Genomic DNA, 22,876 nt, shown 5'->3' on the forward strand with positions numbered 1-22,876 from the left:
CCTCCGATCGTGGACCGATCCATGAAATAGTACCGTAGATCGCGTGAAACGCGTGAGAAATGCCCACGCAGTCCACAGGCCCAGCCATGGACCGTTCGGTCCACGGTGGATCGGTGTAAAGGGCCAGGCAGGCCGCCAAGGCCTGGGCCGGCTCTCCCGCGCGGGCCTGGGCCGGCTCTCCGCGCGGGGCTGGGCCGCATGCCCGACTGGGCTGCCCACCCGCCTGGGTCATGCGTCCCGCAAGCTTGGGTCGCGCATCCCGCGCGCCGCCGCCTGCGGCCGCGCCGCTGCTGGCCCCCTGCGGTCCTCCGTCACCTCGAGTCTCGTGCCGACTTCAAAAGCTCGTATCTCCTTCATCCGAGCTCCGTTTTGGATGATCTTGATCTCGTTGGACTCTGTTTTTCGCCGCGAACCTCGCTGTGGGCTGAATCTCGAGACGTCAAATCTTAACACACACACATATATATATATATATATATATATATATATATATATATATATATATATATATATATATATATATATATATATATATATATAGACACGCACACAAAGGACGACAGGCAACAGACTTTAGTCCAACCCTTAATTCATAACAGCATTATTTTTTGGACCTGGTTTGATAGGTCTAAATGAAATGGTGCATGAATTACTAGCTTCATTTCAGGCCAATTTACATGGATATCCAAGGACCCAGTCTTCTCTGTTATGGTCTGGGAGGAGTCCCAGGAAGCCCAGTGACGGGGATGCGCACCACTGTAGTCAGGCTGCCCGTTTAGTCCCCAGAAAGAAAACTAATTCTTGTCTGACAGGCGAAGATTACTGCAGGTTATGAGTCTCCATTCATTTTTCAAAAGTTAGGCAACCAATAATATGTGAGAGATTTTGGGGATTTGTGTTAGTCTTTGGTTGGTTGAGCAGTTGAACAACGGATTGCAAGGTTCTAACTAACAAGCAATCACAACCAGTTTGTCAATTTTTAATACTCAAAGACATTAGTGAGAACTTAGGGAGCTCATCATTGCGACGACAAACTGGATTAGCAGAACGGAGGTCACTAGATTGAAAAATGTATTATCAAGTATTAAAGTTCTTACGAGTGCTTCTCTTTCCAGGAAAGATGGCCGGTACCACTAAGCTTTCTCGAACTTTACACAGATGTTATGCAATTAGTAGGAGTATCCTCCTTGCTTTAGCAGGAGCAATGAAAGCAAATGTTTTAGCTACTCATCCACAAATTGGTATGATCAACATAATTATTATATGAACAAGTACTATATTTACAATGCGCTAGGCCATCGAGAGTAGTGATATTCTTAAATCTTAATCACGATTATTTTAAAATATATTTAACAAATATCGGTTATTTTAATTTATACACTTCTCATCTTGTTTTTCTCTTTCACTGTATATATCAAGGACTGCTGCAGGCCTTGGGCATGAGTCTCACTTTATTTTTCAAAGATTGGCAATCAATAATAAGAAAGAGATTTCAGGGATTTACGTTGGCTATTTTGAATTTTTTTTTTAAAAAAAAACATATATATCATGGACTCCATCTTAATAAAAGTTCAGTGGATATAATAACAAATAGAAGGAAAATCAGATGCATAGTCAATGAAAAGTTAGATGAGCAACCTCACATATAAATGTCTAGCTGGTTAACTATACGTTGCTTCGATGCATAATGCAGATGCTTGAATATGATAATCCATTGCATGCAAACACTAAATGCGAGACCTTAGAGGGGCTTTCGAGCTGTATATAGACAAATAAAATAGAGATGCCAAGCAAAAACAAGTTCACTTCAGTTCTGATTACTCGTACTTGTCCAACCTAATCTTTAGTTTGGGTCAGTTTAAATTGGGCTAACATCTACCGGTCTTTCATCGATCAGGCTCCTTTTGTCCAGAGGCATGAACTAAAATTAGATTGGTTTGGGTTTGGCAGGAACCATTCACAATATTGAATTCAATTCAACTTTTATTAGTACAGTATCCAAATTAAATTCTATAATTCAAAGTAAATTAAAACCATTTTCATGATGCTTAGAGTTCAGTCCCGACTAAGCTAGGGCGGAGTAATAATAGAGGCTGATATTATCTACAGCCCAAACCAACCAAATGCAAATTATGCAAACGAAGTTGTTCAGCTGAGAATTGGAGGACGGTTGGGTTTTAGGGGCCTGGTAATTTCTTAGGTCACCCTTAAACCAAGCAACAGGCCACAGGTCGCACACTTGCCGCATAAACCACGCTAGGCTCCCTTTGTTGTGCAGGGCCCACGGCAAGTCAAGTTGGGCTGGTACCATTCATGCAACGTGCGGATCGTGTTCATCTTTACGTATATAAAATATGCTTCACTTCTCACGTTACACGAACATAGAGACTCGGAGATATCGAGGAAATTAAGATAGGATCTGAAATTAAATTAAGAGATATTATCCCACGTAGAATCCACTCCATGGCTTTTAAGAGTATTGTAGTCTCTACACGAATCCGTTATACATTCCTTAATATGGTTTTGTCCTATAGATAATGATGAGTACCCCAATACAAGTCCACCAAGGCTAACAAGGAGAAGGTAATTAAGAGGCGAAGATACCACATCCAGAGCAGAAAAGAAACCCCGATGGCCTTCAAATCCCACTATCCCGACAATAAAAGCAACCAAAACAAGGAGTTCAGCCTTTCTAGCACAAGAAGAATCACAGAATCCTTTTACATACTTCCCTTCAATCATTTTAAATGGCAACTCATCCTTTGGTGCGAAGGAGGGCCCATCATTGGCGTCCTGATGTCGTTAACTTAAACCTGCCTAACCCTCATAGGATTATAAAATATAATGGCAGGAGCAATCCCTGAGGGATTAAAGGCAAGAGAACCATTCTAAAAGGCAGCTCATTTGAGAGAATCCAAAAAGGACGCCCATGTTCCGTTATTCTCCTCCCCACTACACAATTCCTTTTGCAACTTCTTTATGGGACCGAATCAGAACATGGGAGCCCTAGCTGGGCTAACCCGTGCCCTTTGAAGAGCATCCGAGATCTTCCATAAAGAGAAAGAAATGAAGATGGGCTTTTTGGATGGGGTGAACAAGACATGGCATTCTTTTCTATCTCCTATGGAAAGGGACTCACGGACTCATCTGCATCACCCGGAACTCTATTCCCCTCATCTCCACTAGGAGGATTTTCTTTGTTTGGCTGAGGATTTTGGAACTAAGGGCATCCATTGGCTTTGTACAAGGATTCTGCAAACAAGGAGAAAATAACGAAAGTAACCATTTTGGATAAGCTTGCACTAGTTTGCTGCTAATCACTAAAGATGCCAAGTAACTGGAGCTGCACGTATAGAAATTGCAACTATTCTAGTTGCAATCACAATTTGTTACAAATTTATAGACGCCCTGGACTGCCCTCTATTGCTGCAACTCAGTCTATTGTGCTATAGGTCAAAATTTAGTAGTTGGAGATTTTTTTTTTTTTTCCCTCTCCAGAAGCTAGAGCTACATGCAACTTTACACATGATAAATTGAATAATGTAAAAGTTTGAAATGCAGGAACCAAACTTAGATGTGATCTGCATATATGCGAGCAAAAATAGAATGAAATTAAAATACCTTGAGTTGGTATTATATATTCCTCCCTATGTACAAATAGTCTTCTTACACTTTGGAGAGAATTGGAGCAAAATAGAGAAAATTCACATGATCCTGACGAAAAAGGATGTAGGAATGAGAAGTATGGAAGGAGGTAAATTTGAAACCTAATGGAGGGAAGCGAGCATTTGCCCTTCTCTGGAAAAGAGGAAAAGAGAAGGCTGTTTTGCCCTATCCTCTTGTAATCTCTTTATTCCTTGTGCTGTGAAACTAGAAAGAAGGTTCCACAAGTCTCTCTACATGGACGTCCAAAGCAAAGAAAAGGATGTGCAAAGAGACAACCATGCACGTTCCTCTCTCCTCTCTCTCTCTCTCTCTCTCTCTCCGAGTAACTAAAGGTAGGTCATCACTGCTGAGAAACTTCGCATCTCGTAGAGCACAATAGAATAGAATACGCATAAAGCGGGACTAAAGTGGTTCTTTATTTAAGCATATTTAACACACAGAGACCCGCACTCTATCATTTTCCTATCTTCGGTAATAGATTAAAGAAAGGTTTAGGTGGTACATTTTGATTACGAATAATGTTATGATTACCATGCTAAGTAAAAAGTTTGTTGGGGAAGGTTTAAATCTAAGAGTTCTGAAAGAAATTTCAGCTATTCACGCAGATTCTTATAAATAAACTAAAAATCCATGAGCTGATTCTCTTATCAGAATAATTGAGTTCTGGTTGGTTAAAGCTATATCATTTTTTTTCAGAAACAAAGAGTTACATCAAAATCCTTTTAGATTAATAAGGCAACAACTTTTTCTCAAATAAAATGGTGGGCGACTGCTATTGTATTTTTATGGTTAGAAGGCCTAAATCACTTGGCTACATTATACACGTAATATTAGAATTATTTTTTAGCAACATCGAAAATTCAAAAGATAATGCAATGCCTGGTGCACTCAAACAACATTCTAAGCTTGTTAAAGCACTAAAAATTGTAGAGCCAAGAGGGTTACACTAGTTCATCTTAATTAGACTGTAACCAGCTGCTGTTTCGTTGTCTTTATGCACTTCATATTTCCAAATTCTTAAAAGGAAAGAAAGGATTAGGCAAAAGAGTAATTTAAATTGAATAGGAGAAACATTTATTCTTCAAGCTTCAAAACCATTGAAAACTTCACTTCAATCAAAACAACCACTACAATTGAAAGGTTCCCCTCAAGGAAGCCTTCTTGTTTTCTCTTCCTTTTCTCATTTTTTTCTTTTAAACATGTAGGAAAAAATTACACATGAACAATAAAGTAAAAAATAATATGTTAATAAAGGTTAAAATTACAATTAATAATAATAATAACAACAACAATAAAAAGTGATGATGGGGATAATATCGTAATGATGGCAGTGTTGATTTTGATGCATGGTTCATTGGCTCTAGGCATTTTGGCCTTCGCTTCTACTGTCAACAACAGCAACAGCTTTCTTTTTCTTTTTCCGTCCTCCTTTTTTTTTTTTTTTTTTTTTTGCTTTTTTTTTTTCCTTTTCTTTTTCACCCACAACTTTGCACTTTGTTTCTATCCAACCTGGATTACCGTACGGTTAGTTTTTACTCGCTGACCCGTCAGCTACTTACCCAAGTCCCTGTGGCGAAGAAGATAGAGGGGACCATTTTGTTTTTTCCTCCAAACTTGTTTCACTCCTTGAAAAAAACAACATTGTATAGTCTAAGTACTGATGATGCTAATGATGATGTTCCACTAACTTTCTTGGTTTTCCTCTCCTTCGTTATTACCCATGATGATCTGGGTTGTCAGGCGACCAGTAAGAGTACTGCCATTCTTGGGAGTGTGGCATTGACGTTTCCTGCCATGGCATGTAAAGGATTTAAGAAACCAAAATGTCAGGTTTTTTTACATGTAGATATCTGCATGAGAACCAAGCACTTTTGATCACCACCCTTGAATAAAAAGAAGAGATTATGTATTGGTTAGAAAGAAAAAATAAAGGCATGATGCATGGAAAAATTTGGTTAAACATATAAATGCACATATTTTGCAAGATGAAAAGGATTTACATTTTGCTTCTTATTTCAAAACAAATAATAAACAACATGGAGAAAAAATTACTGACAGTAACATGACACTGCTTTGGTCTATCTAGGTGTTGTTATATATAAACCATGCATGCAATAAACAGAAGTTGGGTGGCATTTTTGTTTTACATCATCAGACATGAAAAACAGAAAAGAACCTCTTTTTTCTTTTCCTTTTCCTCCTCTATAGCAGTTTTTAAAAGAAAAACATGTTCTTTATTACTGCCAGGCCTAGTGTGAAAGGAAGACAGCCCGCGAGATAAAAAGCTTGTGTTTTCGCTTTTGTTGGTTTGAAAGTAAAGAAAGGAAGGTTATGCTTTTATATATCCAGGTCATGTAATAGAGGCGGATCTCTCTTATCTCTCTCTGCCCGCGCGTATGCATGCGTGCATGCGAGTGTGGTTGCGAGAGTGCGTGCGTGCGTGCGCGCGCCTCCTCCCAACACCCCTTCCCCTTCTCACACACACATTCTTCCTACAAGGTCTAGATTCTATTTTTGTTTGCATGCTCAAAAAGAGAGAGTCAGTAAAATAAGTGTATGAAGTGATGCAAATGAAAGGGGGAGGAGACACATTGTTGTATTGTTTGACATATGTTGTCCTCATACGAAACCAGATGGTCCCACCTTTGATTTTAAATTCACCAGCTAAAACCAAGTTCTGCGCATAGCTTGTGTTTCCCAATAAGAACAAAAAAATTTATAGTGACATTGTCAAATTAAATAAAAATATTTTTCATTTTCGATCGTTTCTTTGTCTCATCCAGACTTCTTATGTTCAGCTTTGTTACAAATACGTTCTTTTTCCCCTGATAACTTGATAGTGTTGTGTTTAATTTGTAGCTGCAGGTAGTTTAAACAAACTAAACTGACCAAGCAAAATGATGAAGGAAAGAGAAAGAGAAGCATTTCTCATGTGAATCGGCAATATGAAACATCTAGATTCCGGGTTTGAAGGGTCAGACTTACTCCTTTAACGCCAGATGCAGTGCAACCCATTATCAATTCTTCCAGGCCAGAAGTAGATCTATGATCCAGCTTCTGCTGCTGCTGTTGCTGCTGCTGCTGCTGTTCACAGTTGAATTCCCAGTCAAAAATTTTAGAAGAAAACATCTAATGAAAGTCCTATGAGAAATAATTTCTGGATCACAGCAATTCAGCCAAGCTATTAATTGTTCCCACACTCGGACCACATGCTATGTCAGACATGGTTATGTTGTCACCACATGATCAATGTGACAACAAGGACACTAATGTGAACAAAAGATCAGACATAAATGGTTAGGGTAAAGGAGAGACAATAGGTGACAGTTTAATACAAATGGATCAACATACCAACTCAAAGCCACACTTGCTTAGGCTATCAAGATGTAGTTAGCTCATGATATTAGGAGATACCTGAAACTTATCAGGTGGGAGCAGGAGCCCTGAGACATGGTAGGGGTCATCGAGCACAATCGACGTCTGGTGCGGTGGAGGAGGCGAGATGATGGTGGGGATGGGGTTCGTAGGCCTGCTGATATGGAAGGCTGCGATCGGTGCCGCCTGCCGATGCTGATGTTCTTGGGTCACATGATGCTGCGGTAATGTGTGGAACTGCTCATGTTCCTCATGCTCCTCTCTTGCCTTTGCTGCTGCCTCTCCCATGCGACCTGCACCACACCCATAAAACAGTTGTAGCTCAATACTCTCTTTTTCCCCATTTTCTCCTATTTTCTCTTTCAGTTACTTTGTTATGTGATCCTTTTCTCCCACTTTTTTTTAAAAAAAAATTAAAATAGGGAAGGTGAATTGATTGAAGCTATATTAAACGGTGATAAAAGGTTAAAAGTATTTTTTTGATATAATCTTTTTAGTGTCTCTTGTTATGATGAGCGTGGACATTGGATCTTTGGGTTGCTTGCAATTTGAACAAAATGATGTGAAAGTTTAGCTAAGAGGGTCTATTTTATTCTTTTGCTTCATAAAGATAGGCCCTGTGTAATTTGTGTTTGCAACTGGACCTGTCACAGTGAAGCAATAAAATGGTATGATATAAATGACGGAATTATATCACACAACTGTTCATGTACATGTAATATTTACGTTATATATGGCATGATATAAATGATGGGATTATGGCCTTAACCCGGTTTTATAAATCAGTTTGAGGAAGGAGGAAAGACCAAGTACTTGATTTAAGTAAAATTCCTTGTGTTTTAGTTGGGGAAGCCCTTGTCATAACTAAAATTCAGGAACTTAGAACATGCATTCTCGAGTCCTGGAGTCCTTAGGTAAATTTGGAAAAATCACATTATGAAAAAAAAAAAAGGTGTCCCTATAAAGGTAAATAAACTGCATGGAATTGAAAAGCTCCTTCAACTTTGCTTACACTTTCTGATATGTACAAAATAGATTGGAGATATAACTTTGCCATCATTGTAAAGCAACAGTATATTTAATCTGAACACTGTCGATGGATTGTGCATTGGTACATCACAGAAGGAATATCCAAAATCTTGTTTTGTAGGATTACGATCTAAGTTAGGTTGTTTCTGAGCAAATAAGAACAATAGTTTAATTTGAAGTATGAATAGTCGCAACAAATGCATTAATATTTGTTTTTGGCCCCTTGAGAGAAGAGATGCATTAGTTGTTGAACTAAATGAAACATTCAATACGAGACTTTATAGATACATACCTCATCAAATCTTTTCCTAAATGGAGCAAAGCTGAAATTATCTGGCTTGATATTCTGCTGGATCTCCAAGGCACTGTATCCTGAGATACCAACCCCAGAAGTGAGCTCATCCCTCTGGCTAACCATCTCTTTTGAGGAGCAGCTCCCACTCCCACTGTCCCGCCTTCTGTCCATTATGCCCTCCCCAGCTGCTGCTGCTGTTGCTGCACTCCTGTCTGACCAGTTACACTGCCTTGGCTGGGTCTGGTAGAATATCTTAGACACCACCAGCTCCCCTTCCTTCTCTTCCTCTAGCTCCCCCAAGTGGTACTGGTGCATGACCCAGTTGGTCTTCTCAGGTTTCCTGTGCTTCCCGAAGTTGGTGTACAGAACTAGTATTTTCTTGCACCCCTTTTGCTTTCCATTGACCATTACCGGCCTGGTTTTGCCAGTCTTATGCCACCTTGTCTCGCCCCTCTGGAGGTCACATTCTGTTTGGATCTTCCTTCTCTTTCTTGTGCCTGTGGTGTAGGCCTTTGATGGCCTGTGGAAGAAGTGCTTGCTTAGGCCATCTCTTGTCACACCTGAAACAGAGGCACACCAGATAATTGGATGGGAATTATTCGAAGTTAGGTGCAACCAAGAGGACCAGGAGTTCAGATTTTGTTGTCAGATGTAACAACCTGGAGAGGTAAAACCAAACCAAACCAACCTTCAGATAGGTGAGGAACCTATTTAGAAACTTCTCTAGCATCTTTCCATCACGAAGAGAGAGAGAGAGAGAGAGAGAGAGAGAGAGAGAGAGCGTTCCGGTTTCAAAAAACCAAGGAATATTTTATACATATGCATATAAATAGCAATTCTTTTGCATACACCCACAAGAAGAAGGAGGGACAGAGAGAAAGAGGGAGGGAGGGAGAAACACTGATTGAGTGCTGAAGAGAGGAGGAAGAATGTAACTTACATCTCATAAAACTTTTTTCCGTATACCCAAAGGAAAACTGCATAAAATAACAATTACTTTGAGAAAGAGAGACTTTTATGTAAGAGAGCTCTCTGACCTGGGAGTTTCTCAGGATGAGTGTAGCAGATGCCATCTTCTCCATCTATTGTGGGTATAAACTCATCTATCAGAGGATGGGACCTCGATTCTTCTCCTTTAACCTTGGCCTCGAGGTGTTCTATCAATTCTTGGTCCGTCGGATCAAACTTTACTCCTGCTGGTAGCCCAACCCAGTCCTACAATTCTCAACCATAAGAATACGGAAACTTCTTCATTCTTGTAACTCTACTGCTTAATTAAAGAATTTCTGAGAAACCATCAGATGACTAATAAACTAGACTTGACAAAATTAAAACAACAATTATACGGAATTCTTAATACTTCCATTTAATAACAGTTACTGCCGCCATAAATAGAAGCACAAATGTTATGATGGTCTTTTTTGTTTCCATACCGGCTTTCCATCGAGCTTGTGGCCACAGCTGGGACACTGCTTTGATCCACACATCCGATGCTGTTCGAGCTTGGCATCGATAAGATCGGAGCTGCTGACTGAACCTACGTGACTCCTGTTCATGGCTACTTCATGGGCATCAGATGTACTCCTTCATTACTAAACTGTAAACCTCCTAGAAGCAATCACACGGACTATTCAAACCGAGTATACTAATGAAATCGGAATTCGCCTCTGCAAAAATTTATGAACACCAAAAAGAATTACCAAACAGTTCTTGCTCAATTGAACTAAATAAGCCAAAACATAAAGAAAAGAAAAATAAATAATAAAACCAGTTTCATAGATGGCACAAAAATCACTGATTCAATTGATCGTGAAGAAAGAAGAAGCAGAAGTTACAATTAATAGCAGTAAATCATTCTTGAGTGAAACCTAGATCCAGGACAAGGAATTCAGCGAAAACCAGGTAAAAAAGGAGACCTGGAGCTAAGGAGAAGGAAGGAGAAAGAAAGGGAGGAAGAAGAGGGAGAGGGAGAAAAGGAGAGACTGTGAGTGTGCTATTGATCTATAAAACCTTCTTTATCTTGAAAAAAAAAATACACCAGAATTCTTACTTTAACTGAAGCCAATGAGAAAAAGGAAAAGTTCCCTAAAAAACAGACTCTCACACATACAGAAACCCTCTAAAAACTATGCCCAAAATCTGGCTGTGTAGGCTCAGAGAGAGAGAGAGAGAGAGAGAGAGAGAGAGAGAGTTTTGATATCACTCTCCAACTTACTTTGGGTGTTTTTTAGGGGTTCGGCTACTAAAGCAAAAGCAGGAAACGGCCTCCACAGCTGTTACTGCACATTCCAAAGAGCCCAAACTGAACACTATTAAACATAAAGCATTAACACTCCCACATAGAATTTATACATAAAGAGAGCTGATTCAGGTTTGTCTCCCTAAAGAAAAAGACCCACATCTTGGATTAAGCCAAAAAGAATATTTTGAACCACCAGTCCTTCAAAGAAGAAAGCATTGTTCTTAAAATAAAATAGAAGCTGGATCTCTATTTTTTTCTTTTTCTCGCATGAAATGATGGAATTTGAGATATTTTTCCTTTATCTAATAATGAAGCTGTAGAAGGGAAGGGGATGGGGGGATAGGAACTCACATGGGTTTTGGGATGTGCTGAAATGATGATCCTTTTTGGCAAGAGGGTGGAGGTTTGCAGAAGGTAGGGGGTGCAGAAGTGAATCCAAAGGTTGCTTCATGCGCAAGGCAAATGAGCAGTACACTTGATGGACCCCAGATAAAATGAACTAAAATATATAATATACCACATGAACAAGCAAACTTTAACGACACGCAGAACCATATGTTATTATATGCCATTCCTAATTTTAAATATATAGACGTACTTGTAGAATATAACCAGCAATATTTAAAATAAACTAATATTTAAAAAAAATCTGGACCTCTTTCGCTTTTTCCTGTAGCATTTCATGCTGATGTCCAGCCCCTTGCAGCATGTGGCCTCGTGCAATATATTGCAAAGGAAATTATATGCAGGAGTTACCGAATATTTGGACCCACAAGGTGAATATCCTCTTGTGGAGGGAAGAACGGAAGAAGGGCGAGCTAGTGGTGGTTTCTGAGGTGTGCATGAGCTAGCGCAGGGAGGGAGAGGGCGACATGGTTTAGTGTTATATCTAAAATGGGCTCTGGTTTCCTTCTCCAGTACTCCACTCGTTAACAATCTTCATCTCTCTCTCCACGATTCCTTGAACTTGAGATTATATTTACTCTTTCATGCATCAGCGCATCTCTATTATTCTCGTAATCTCGGCATATATGAGCAAATGTAGTCATTTGCTCTCTACTTTTATGTTGCAATTTATTATTCCAAAGGACCACACGAGGTGGTGGTACTCGTATTCTCATTGCTAGGGACCACGCATATGGTGAGTTACTTAGATATCTCATAATTGAAAAGATGCCTGATGCACCTCCTCGTGTAGGAGGCCTATTCTTCGGCTCTCAATGACATCCATCCATGTAGGAGTTATTCCAGCGTGGGCCTTACAGGTAACAAGATTAACCAACATTCGATAAAAGATGAACACGTATTCTACAAATATGAGATGGGTCCATATAAATAAGTCATATTTGTCCATATGTAAATAGGGCTTTGGATTTAGACCTGAATAAATCTAAGATGCATGTCCGATATCCCCTTACAAATGATGGAATTTGGAAATTTGTATGCATCTTGTTGCATATGCCTCCCAAATTGCGAACATAGCAGTACGTCCCATTGGCATAAGGCATCCCATAGAATATTACCAAATGCACACTTTGGATGTGATGGCATAAGCAAGCAGACTCAAGCGTCATGCCAACCTTAAATTCATTCATAACTTAATTATTAAGCACATGTAAGCTCGTACCCACCATTATATATAGTCGAAGATTGATCTGTATAATTCTTGAAGGAAAAGGAAAATTAAGAGCCCACATAATAGATTTCAGTCCTTGAGATCCACCAATTTAAGATGGGTGGGACATCCGGTCTCCAAACGAAAAGATATAACCGCTGAGGCAACTCCAAATTCATCAGGCGCAGCATAATTTGACTTTGTTGACATGAGAATTACAACAGAAACTAAGATTATACCTCCTCTAGCTAGCTGTGTTATGTGATTATCCTATCTCATAGATTCTTCTTGAAACAGCCACGAGAAGGTTGGACGTTCACGCACGAGAGAATGCAGCTGTAATATGATCGTGAGAGATATCAACTTCCGGCGTGATAGTGTGAAAAGGGTCGCCGGCAACCAAAAAAAGACTGCAAGACTTGAGGCTGAATCCCGGAAGCGGTGGTGGGCTCCGTTTCCATTCCGCGTTAGGACAGTGAATCGAAATTCTCAGGCTCAAGCGTTGCTCCAGATGGAAAGATAATCTGGGGGTCCTACGACCCACCGCCTTCTGACACGTATTACGCCAAGTCACGGCATCGGAGCCTGGTCGCAATTCCCCAGACCGATGCAGTAGATTCTACATGGCTTGCATCAAGGAATCCATGTCAATGGTCCTCGCAGATGCACGACTTTCCAAGGAGAGCCGAGCCGTAGTCCAATTGCCGGTGTAGGAAAATAGAATGTGCAACCGGCTTCGGCCCTTAGGATTGTTGATTTCGTTTGTAGGTCTAAAGAGTTTTGCAGAGTGCAGGCAATAAATCTCATCACTTTTTTTTTTTTTCGATTAGAATCTCATCACTTTTTAGCGTTGACGAGATGATACCTATCGTCTTATGTACACAATAATCCTAGCACATCCCAACAACACGTGGAAACTAAGAGGATGTCAGGTATCGGTAACATAAAAATCAAGGGTGGCAATTGGATTGTGCCGGAGGTACAGGTAGGGTGGGTTAGATACGGATCAAATCAAAAAAATTTTACATCGAAATCTGATTTATTTATTAAATATATTAAATTTTAAAATTTAAATCTGATCTACTTAATAAATAAGCTGTTGATCTATTTTATTTATGATCTATTTATAATTATTTAAAGATAATAAAATTTAATTTATTTATCATCTATAAAAAAAATTAAAAATATGCTCTCCATCATCTCCAAGCTCTGCGGCTCTGCTCTCACCGCATCTCCGCCCAAACCATCTCTTCAATCTCTGTCCTCGCCGCGCTCTTGATCGTCTCTTTGCCAACTGTCCGACCAGAACTCTCGGCCGCATCTGGCTCCACCCTAAAAAGCTTGACCATGCACTCACCACCTCTAGCTCCGCTCGACTGAAGCTCTCAGTCGCCTCCAGCTTTGCTCCTGACGGTTTGACCGCACTCTCGCTGCCTCCAGCTTCGTCGGACTGGAGCCCTTCATCGCCTTCGGACCACCCTTGATGGCTTAATTGTGCCCTCGGCCATTTCCAGTCTGCATGTCTCCGTCCCACCAAGATCTCTTGGTTGCTTCGACTCCTTCGCTTTCCACAAGCCCTTATGGTCATGCCCTCGGCATTGACTCTCCGAAATGGCAGCATGGCGGCATGAACAAGGAAAGGGGAGGGGATGAGAAAATCTTAGCTCCATCGGGAATTGGTGAAATACAAAGGGTAGTGTGGCATGTTAATTGTTATCCACCAAGGGAATTTGATGCGGTTATATAGAGGGAAGATATAGCGGGAGAGTTGGAAAATAAGCACGTTGGCACTGCATGAGAGAGCCCATTAGCCTATTATTTAATTTATTTGAATGGCCATATATTAGTTAATTTGATCTAATCTGAAATTTATATGAGTTTAACGGATTAAACAGATTAGATATGTGAAATCTGAATCTGATCCAAATAATAAATAAGTCGATCTATTTATGATTTAAATCTATTTAATTTAAATTTAATTTATTTATCATAGATCGAATATGAATCAGATTGACGAATAGAGATATATTTTGACATCTCTAATAAAAATCCCAAACAACTGACCCCGTCCATGTTATTTGCCGTTAATTACGTGCCTAAACCTGCGCCTGCAAATATTCAGAATAGAGTGTCATGGTTATGACCGCGGTAATTTGCCGCATATTGGAATATAATGGAAAAAAGGGTATAATTTCAGGAGCCGCCTTTCCTCTCAATCAGTACCTCCCGAACCCAACTCAAAAATACTAGCAGATGCGATGCATCCGGTAGCCTCCTCTATATATAACTGTTATAATCACCCACATGACGTTATAACAGCTGAAAATGTGGCGAAACTTTGAGGCCATATATTCTTGTACCCAACTCACCAAGCCAAGATGGGCTGATGAACGACTTGCTTGAACAAACTACAAGACGGTTGATGTTTCACGAAAGACTAGCCTGTAACATTCAAGCACAGTAACATAGTTTTCTAAAGAAAAATAACGGTAATAACATTAAGAACTGACAAGCGTTTATTCATTTTAATGCTTAGAGGGAACGGGTGGAGAAGCTTTCTTGCGATCCCTAAATACAGCGAGGATCTGAAGGCAGTCCTAATGCTATCACTTATAAGGCATCTTGGGCAACGTGGACTCAGGCAGACTCAAGCGTCATGCCAATCTTAAATTCGTTCATAACTCAATTATTAAGCACATGTAAGCTTGTACCCACTATTATAGTCGAAGATTGATCTGTATAATTCTTGAAGGAAAAGGAAAAGAGGACCCACATAATAGATTTCTGTGCTTGAGATCCACCAATTTAAGATGGTCGGAACATCTGGTCTCCAGACACAGATATAACCGCTGAGGCCAGTCCAAATTCATCAGGTGCAGTATAATTTGACTTTGTTGCCATGAGAATTACAACAGAAACTAAGATTATACCTCCTCTGGCTAGCTGTGTTACTGATTATCCTATCTCATAGAATCTTCTTGAAATAGCCACGAGAAGGTTGGCTGTTCACGTTCACGCCCGAGAGAATGCTGCTGTAATATGATCCGTGAGAGCTATCAACTTCCAGTGTGATAGTGTGAAAAGGTTCGCCGGCAACCAAAAAAGGACCGCAACACTTGAGGCTGAATCATGGAAGCAATGGTGGGCTCCATTTCAGACTATTTTGTCTGAGATAAATTGTATTGATAATGATCCTTTAACCAGTTTTTTCATTCATTTTTTTCAGTTATTTTATTAAATTTTTCATTTTGATGATTTCAATTTTTAAATTTCGATTAATTGAATCTTCCGCTCTAGATATTATTTCGAGATGTTATGTATATGAATCTTCGAACTTATTGCTATCGATTCGATGATCTTTATAGGACGCGGTCCCGTTAGGACGGTGAATCGAAATTCTCAGGCTCAACCGTTTCTCAAATGGAAAGATAATCTGCGGGTCCTACGACCCACCGCCCTCTGACACGTATTACACCAAGTCACGGCATCAGAGCCAGGCCACAATTCCCCAGGCTGATGCAGCAGATTCCAGATGGCTTGCATCCAGGAATCCATGGCAATGGTCCTCGCAGATACACGACTTCAAAGTTAGCTATGCCGTACTTCAATTTCCGGCACAGGAATAAGAGAAATTTTTTTGTATAACTTCCGCGGTGCAGAAAATTCGACTTCGAGATTGAATCACATAATAAATATTTTTTAATATATATTTAATATTTATAATTTTATTTTTTAAAATTTTAAATAATAAAAATATTTTTTAAAAAAATTATAATATTTTATGTCGATATTATGACATTCTATATTGAGATAATATCTTTCTGCACAAGATGTAATGACATCATGTGAAAAAATTATAATATTTCGTATAAAAATTATAATTTTAATATAAGATGTCACCGTATTGACACAGAATATCTTTTTTTTTTTAAAAAAATTATTATTTAAAATTTTAAATAAAAAATAAAATTATGGACAGTAAATATATTGAAAAACGATAGTTACATGATCCAATTAGATGAGATGATGTGTTCGACATCAGATTTTTTATACTATGGACAGCCTACAACAAATTTTGCTAAGAATAATAGGATGTGCAACCGGCTTCGGCCCATAGGATTGTTGATTTCGTTTGCAGGTCCAAGGAGTTTTGCAGAGTTCAGGCAATAAATCTCATCATTTTTTTTTTTTTTTCTGATTAGAATCTCATCACTTTTTAGCGTCCACGAGATGATACTTATCGTCTTATGTACACAATAATCTTAGCACATGCCAGCAACAAGTGGAAAATTAAGAGGATGTCAGGTCTCGGTAACGTTAAAATCCCAAGCAACAGGACCTGTCCGTCCATGGTATTTTTTGACGTGAATTATTTGCCTAAACCTGCGACTACAAATATTCAGAATAGAGAGTAATGGTTATGACAGCGGTAATTTGCCGTCATATTGGAATATAATGGAAAAAAGGGTATAATTTCAGGAGCCAATTTTTTTTAAAAATTTTTTACCCTCCTCTCAATCAGTAACTCCCGCACCCAACTCAAAAAATACTCGTAGATGCGATGCATCCGGTAGCCTCCTCTATAACCATTATATCACTCACATGACGTTATAACTGCTGAAAATGTGGTGAAACTTTGAGGCCATTCTTGTACCTAATTCACCAAGCCAAGATGGCCTGATGAACGACTTGCTTGAACTAAACTACAAGACGGTTGATGTTTCACGAAAGACTAGCATGTAATATACAGCCACAGTAACATAGTTTTCTAAAGAAAAGTAACGGTCATAACATTAAGAACTGACAAGCGTTTATTCATTTTAATGCTTAGAGCGAATGGGTGGAGAAGCTTTCTTGCGATCCCTAAATACAGCGAGGATCTGAAGTCCTAATGCTATCATTTATGAGGCATCTTGGGCAATGTGGAGCAAGATTTACGTTGAATATGTCATAAAATAAATTTGATGGCTTCAGAACAATCAATATCGGACAATCATTAGAAAATATAATGTTGCATACCGAACAGCGTGCTGCAACGAGCATTACTACAAGTCTCGCATTCAAGGAACTAGCTCCTAGTAATAAATAAATAAATAAATATAAGAAAATTATTCATTAATCCCTGATGGTTGATTAGTTATATTTTAACATTTCTTTTACTTCAGAAACATAGAAATATTTCAAGTAGAAAAGCTAAGAAAAAAGGTAGGAGTAGATCAGCAGAAGCTCAAATGCAGCGGCTTTTTCAACTAAAGCCAGAGGTGCTAGATGTTGCAGATATCTCATTTAAGTTGCAGGCCAAGAAAAATAGTTGGGTATAAGGAGAAGGGATTTAAATACACTTTAAAAATTAGGAAGAAGGCTTAGCCTTGATAATCGAGAGATGTTGAATGAGTCGATATTTATAGTTAACTCAACAACCTGTTAAAGAAGAGTAGCTTGCCATTTGCATTTATCAAATTTCTTGCACACTCATCTAGATATGAAATGAGCAAAAGTTTGTTTTTTTCAGAAAAAGCCTACATCTTAGGTGCTCTTCCAACAAAATTAGATTACATTCATATAGCATTCTAATGAGGAACAAATCAAAGAAAAAAAAGAAAAAAGAAAAGACAAATGAAAAATATGCAAGCATAATTTATAGGGTTCTAAATGTTGAGCAGAGTACATAATGTTACACCAACGTTAATTTGCCATGTATATGGCAAAGAATGATAAACGTATTAGGTTTGTATAAAAAACATTTTCCTAAATATCTCACTGATATAGAGGAATATCAAGTGCCTCCAATGCATATGCAGCCGTTGCTGTACGTTCCTGCATAACTTTAGAAAGATAACCATTATAAACCACCAGGCTACGGAAGAAACATCACAATTGCAAAATATATCAACCATAACCATAAGGCTGGCAAAAAGGGGACACAGTTGGACAAGAATATCTTATAAATGATCTAACACCAAGAGAAAACCCTTAATAGAAATGTGTTTAAGATGAGCTATTTCTATTAATATAAGAGACACATTCAGGGTGATGGCACTGGGGAATGAAAAGAAATGAAACAAGCATCTTTGCTATTTCATCTTTTCTTTTAAAAAAAAAAATTCATGCAGCTCTTCAGCTAAGGTCTTGGTCAATGAGAGCCTACAACATGGATTTTAAAGTTATCAGATTTTAAACCTATGTTTCTGGATTTCAGGGGATTCAAATAGTAATTTGAAACATTGATTGCTCACTCTCTCCTGCATAAGCTTATTGCAAGAATTCCACCTGTATCTTGCCTTAAGCAAGGGAAAAGAAACTCCTCCAAATATATTAAAAGCTCCCTAAAGCATACTAAAATCAGCAACACACCCTTTTCACTCAGAGTACTCATATCTTATGAGTCTGATTTCTCTGGAATCTGCTCAGACTCTCCATGCACATTATTTATTTTTGGCATACTTTTTTCCCTCCAAATTGCTTGAACTTCATCAGTTCGAAACCTCTGGGTAAATGTTGATTCCTCAAAAGCAGTGGTCACACCATGAGCAAATGCAAGGAGACCCGTATATGCTATCATTGCCCCATTATCAATGCAGTACCTATCATCAGTTGCGAAAAGCCTACCACCCCTCTCCGAGCACATTGTCCTCATCATCTCTTGCAATCGCTCATTACATCCAACACCACCAACAATGAGAACATCCTGCTTATCACAGTGTGCCATTGCTCATTCTGTGATTTCAACAAGCATAGCAAACACTGTTTCCTGGAACATGACACAGAAAAAATAGAATATAAGTCACCAAATCCGATTAACAAATCGGACAAGAAAACAAAATAAGCTGCAATTGTTTAAGCTTTGTGTTATTTAAATCTGTTTCATCTAGAATCTGTAACTGTGAATCATGATCATGAATTTTCACCCTTTTTCGCAATAAAATGAATGTATAACAAATATACCTGCAACGAGTAACAAAGATCCGCAGGCATGCATTCATTGCTTTTAAGCTTCTCGACAGCAGTAGCTTCTATATAGCTCAATATCCCACTAAATGAAACATCCATACCTTTGACAACATAAGGAAGATCTATAAATTTTTCTCCTTTCTTTGCAAGCTGAATCAAAGAAACACCACTTCAGATGAATATCAATTAATATATGATTAATTACAAAAAGATTGATTTCTCCAGTGAAGAACTTAAGCAAATGATCTCATGGAAAAATATAAGGTGGCAGGTGACCTTCAAAATCAGGAAAAAAAGGTGGAACCATGAAAACTGACCTGTATAAATCACAGTATCATCTGAACAAAGAATCAGTTAAAACTTATTTATGAAAAAAAAGAAGCAACATTAACAATCTTTTTAAAAATATGCCAGCACAACTAAATCATAGAGCCACTTCTTATTTCATTCCCTCCTTTCTCCATAGTAACTATCAAACTTCTCAAAAGACCTAGATCAATAGCACACTTCCTGTTTAGGTATGCTTATGGTCGGTAAGAATGTGAGGGCCTAGGTTATTCTGAAGGTAAGGAAGATAACCAGAAGAACATCCTCAAGACAATTTCAGAGTATCACTTGCTTATGAGAAAACAATAACCGGCCCAATTTACATTTTCAGATATTGAAAACCAAGAGGTACATAATTCAATTAGATGCAGACTCAAAAACAATATTAGAGTGTCAAAAAGCATCTAATTATTCTTAATTTACCTAGATCAATAGTACTCGTTTTTGAAATTTTATTGCCAATGCTACCTAGGTGATATAGCTATTTAATTAGTAAACAGATGTAACCATTTAAGAAATAGACAGATAGGTTTATTTAAAGGACCATAGATGATATGACTAACCAAACATTAGTTTTAGCAATTTAAGTAACAAGATCATTTTTGTTGTTAAGCAAGGTTTTTGGAATTTTCACCTCCAAGGTGAGGTATTCAGTTACCAAGTAGTGCAATATGTACAATAACCACCAAACATGATGCTATTAATTTAGACCATATAGATTTACTGGTGTAAATGGTACACAGTCATACCCTCTAGTTCCTGTCAATAACTACCATGTCATCCATCCATATGTAATGGCTTGTCTAGTTTAATATGAGCTTCAAAAAACAGATGCAATTTGATGGTGGGAATATGAAATACCAAATTATTCAAGTCCTTATGTCATCATATATAAGAATATCAGTCAGATTTTTTATGTATTTTGTATCAATCAGACTTATATTTTTTCCACCAACAAGTTGTCAAAGAAGTTCATCCATGGATTAATTGCCACAAGGCTCTTTAATTTACAGACACGGTTGATGATGAGCCAATAACCATGAGTAAACACATGGGTTTAAAGATGCTCTAGGAAGGAAAGCTAAATAAGAGGGTGTCTGCTGCAGTTCCACAATTTCATCTTACTAACCATCAGAACACCAACCAGACAGCGAATAAAGTTATTTGCCGGTTAGCTGGTTAGGGGGTGAATACCAATAGTTAAAGTTATTCAATGTTGGTTAGCTATTCGGCATCCATATGCAATCTTAGAGAGTGGATACTCATGGTTAAATCTACTTAGCGGTCGTTAGCAATTCAGTATCCGAGACACAGCCTAAAAGAAAACTAGAGTGTCAAGGGACGTCTAATTATTCTTAATTTCTGTAAACTGATGGATTCGTTTTACAAATTATATTGCAAATGCTACCTAGGTGATGTAGTTATTTAATTAACAGATAGAAAGCTTTAAAGGGCTATAGATTGTATGACCAACTAAACATCAGTTTTAGTAATTTAATTAACAAGATCATTTTGTTTCATTAAGCAAGAGTTTTGAAATTTTCACCTCTGAGGTGAGGTATTTTGTTAACAAGTAGTGCAATAAGTACAATAAACAGCAAATGTGATGCTATTGATTAAGACCATATAGATTTACTGGCGTAAACAGAACACAGTCAAACCCTTCCATTCCTGTCAATCAGTTGCAATGTGATCCATCAATACCTAACAGCTTTTCTAGTTTAATCTAAAATTGAAAGAGTAGATGCAAAGTTGATGGTCGAAACATACATTCCAAAATAATTCAGTCTATATTTCATCGTATATGACAGATTTCTACATAACATAGATTCCAAAATAATTCAGTGTATATTTCATCGTATAAAACAGATTTCTATGTATTTCATATTAACCTAATTTTTTCCTACCAACATATTGCCTAGTTTCATCCAAAGATTAGTTGCAACAGGGCCCTTTAATTTACAATATATGATTGATGATGAGCTGTTAACCAGGAATAAACATTTGAATTTAAAGATGAACCCTTGGAAGCAAAGATAAATGAAGAGTTTTCGGCTGCAGTTAAATAGTTGGACAAAGGCGCTCTTCAGGTGACAAAAAATTCAGATTGCCCTTCTTTTTTCTTTTTGAATCACTAACAGTCTAATACTGATTATACAAGACTAAAGTTAGAACAAATCTCTAATTTAATTTAACAATATCATGATATATTTGATGCTAATATTACGAGTGATGCCTGACTGTGACATTGTCATAATGTCATCTGTACCATCAGACTGCCGGAACAAATCCTAACCATGACATTTTCATCTTTATCATCATATATCAAAATCAAATCGTGTCATTAAAATAAAACTCTCATCAGAGAATGGGCTCTTCGTGTAAAGCAGTCGAATCGAAACAGTGTTGTAGACCGAACTCAAATTTTGAGAAAATATTAGTGGATCCAATAAAATCAGCGCTGAGGTGATTTGTGATGGACGAGGATTGTGATAGAGATTGAGGTTTCTCAGAATTGGATGAAAGACGGTGACTGAATGAAGATCGAATAAGGCATCGAGTCCAAGAAAATTTTGGAAAAGACAGGAGAGGAAAGGAAAAAAGCAGCAAACCTGCTCGATGTTGTAGCCAGGGTTGTGATCGTTGGAGAGGGTGAGGACCCGGGCGAAGCGATCGAGGCAGTTGCCAACGGCGATGTCGATGGTCTCCCCGAAGATGCGGTACCTGCCCTCGCTGTAGGCGATGACTTGGGTGTTCCCCCCGCTGACGTAGAGGACGACGGGGTCGTCGGCGCCGGTGACGACGCGGCCCATCTCGATGTGGGCGATGCAGTGGTTGACGGCGATGATGGGCTTGCGCCAGAGCTGGAGAGGACGCGGACGGCGAGGGCGGAGACCTGGAGGGGGGCGCCCATGCCGGGGCCCTTGGTGTAGCAGAGGCAGTCGACGTCGGCGGGGGAGAGGCCAGCGGCGTCGAGGGCGGAGCGGAGGAGGGGAAGGAGGGGAAGGAGGTGGCGGAGGTGGTGGTGGGCGGTCTCGCGGGGGAGGAAGCCCTGGCCCGGGGGGGATGTAGGTGTGGCGCGGGTTGGAGAGGATGGTGCCATCTAAGGTTACGATGCCCACCCCGATCTTGTTCGCCGATCCCTCGAATCCAACCGCGATTAGACTCTCCTTCATCTTTCCTTTCTCTCTCGGGCTCTGTAGCTCTTCGGTCTCGTTCTCTGAATCCAAGAATATGGGAGAGCAGGGTTGGGGGCGGGAAACGAAGAGCTAGGGTCGGGAAGGCAAGAGTCTACGAGACGGGTGGTAAGTCGTGCACGACCACGAGCCACCAGATCGTTTGAGCTATGTCGGTAAACGATCCGCTGGCTTTAGAT

The 22,876-nt window shown here is 39.0% G+C and overlaps 1 protein-coding gene and 1 pseudogene across 1 annotated transcript; both read right to left on the reverse strand.

Moving 5' to 3' along the window:
- Window positions 1-4,776: 4,776 nt before the first annotated feature.
- LOC105040508 (NAC domain-containing protein 75-like) lies at window positions 4,777-11,034 on the reverse strand. The gene is made up of 8 exons (XM_073254675.1): window positions 10,959-11,034; window positions 10,581-10,644; window positions 9,799-10,032; window positions 9,403-9,580; window positions 8,359-8,925; window positions 7,081-7,334; window positions 6,652-6,750; window positions 4,777-5,455 (listed from the first exon to the last, which is right to left on the reverse strand). The coding sequence occupies exons 3-8, from the start codon at window positions 9,919-9,921 to the stop codon at window positions 5,381-5,383; spliced, it is 1,296 nt and encodes a 431-aa protein (XP_073110776.1). The 5' UTR covers window positions 9,922-10,032; window positions 10,581-10,644; window positions 10,959-11,034; the 3' UTR covers window positions 4,777-5,380.
- Window positions 11,035-18,392: 7,358 nt separating this feature from the next.
- On the reverse strand, window positions 18,393-22,804 carry LOC105040507 (uncharacterized; annotated as a pseudogene).
- Window positions 22,805-22,876: the final 72 nt, after the last annotated feature.

The sequence above is a fragment of the Elaeis guineensis genome, chromosome 3 (assembly GCF_000442705.2).
Source record: "Elaeis guineensis isolate ETL-2024a chromosome 3, EG11, whole genome shotgun sequence".
Taxonomy (NCBI): Eukaryota; Viridiplantae; Streptophyta; class Magnoliopsida; order Arecales; family Arecaceae; genus Elaeis; species Elaeis guineensis.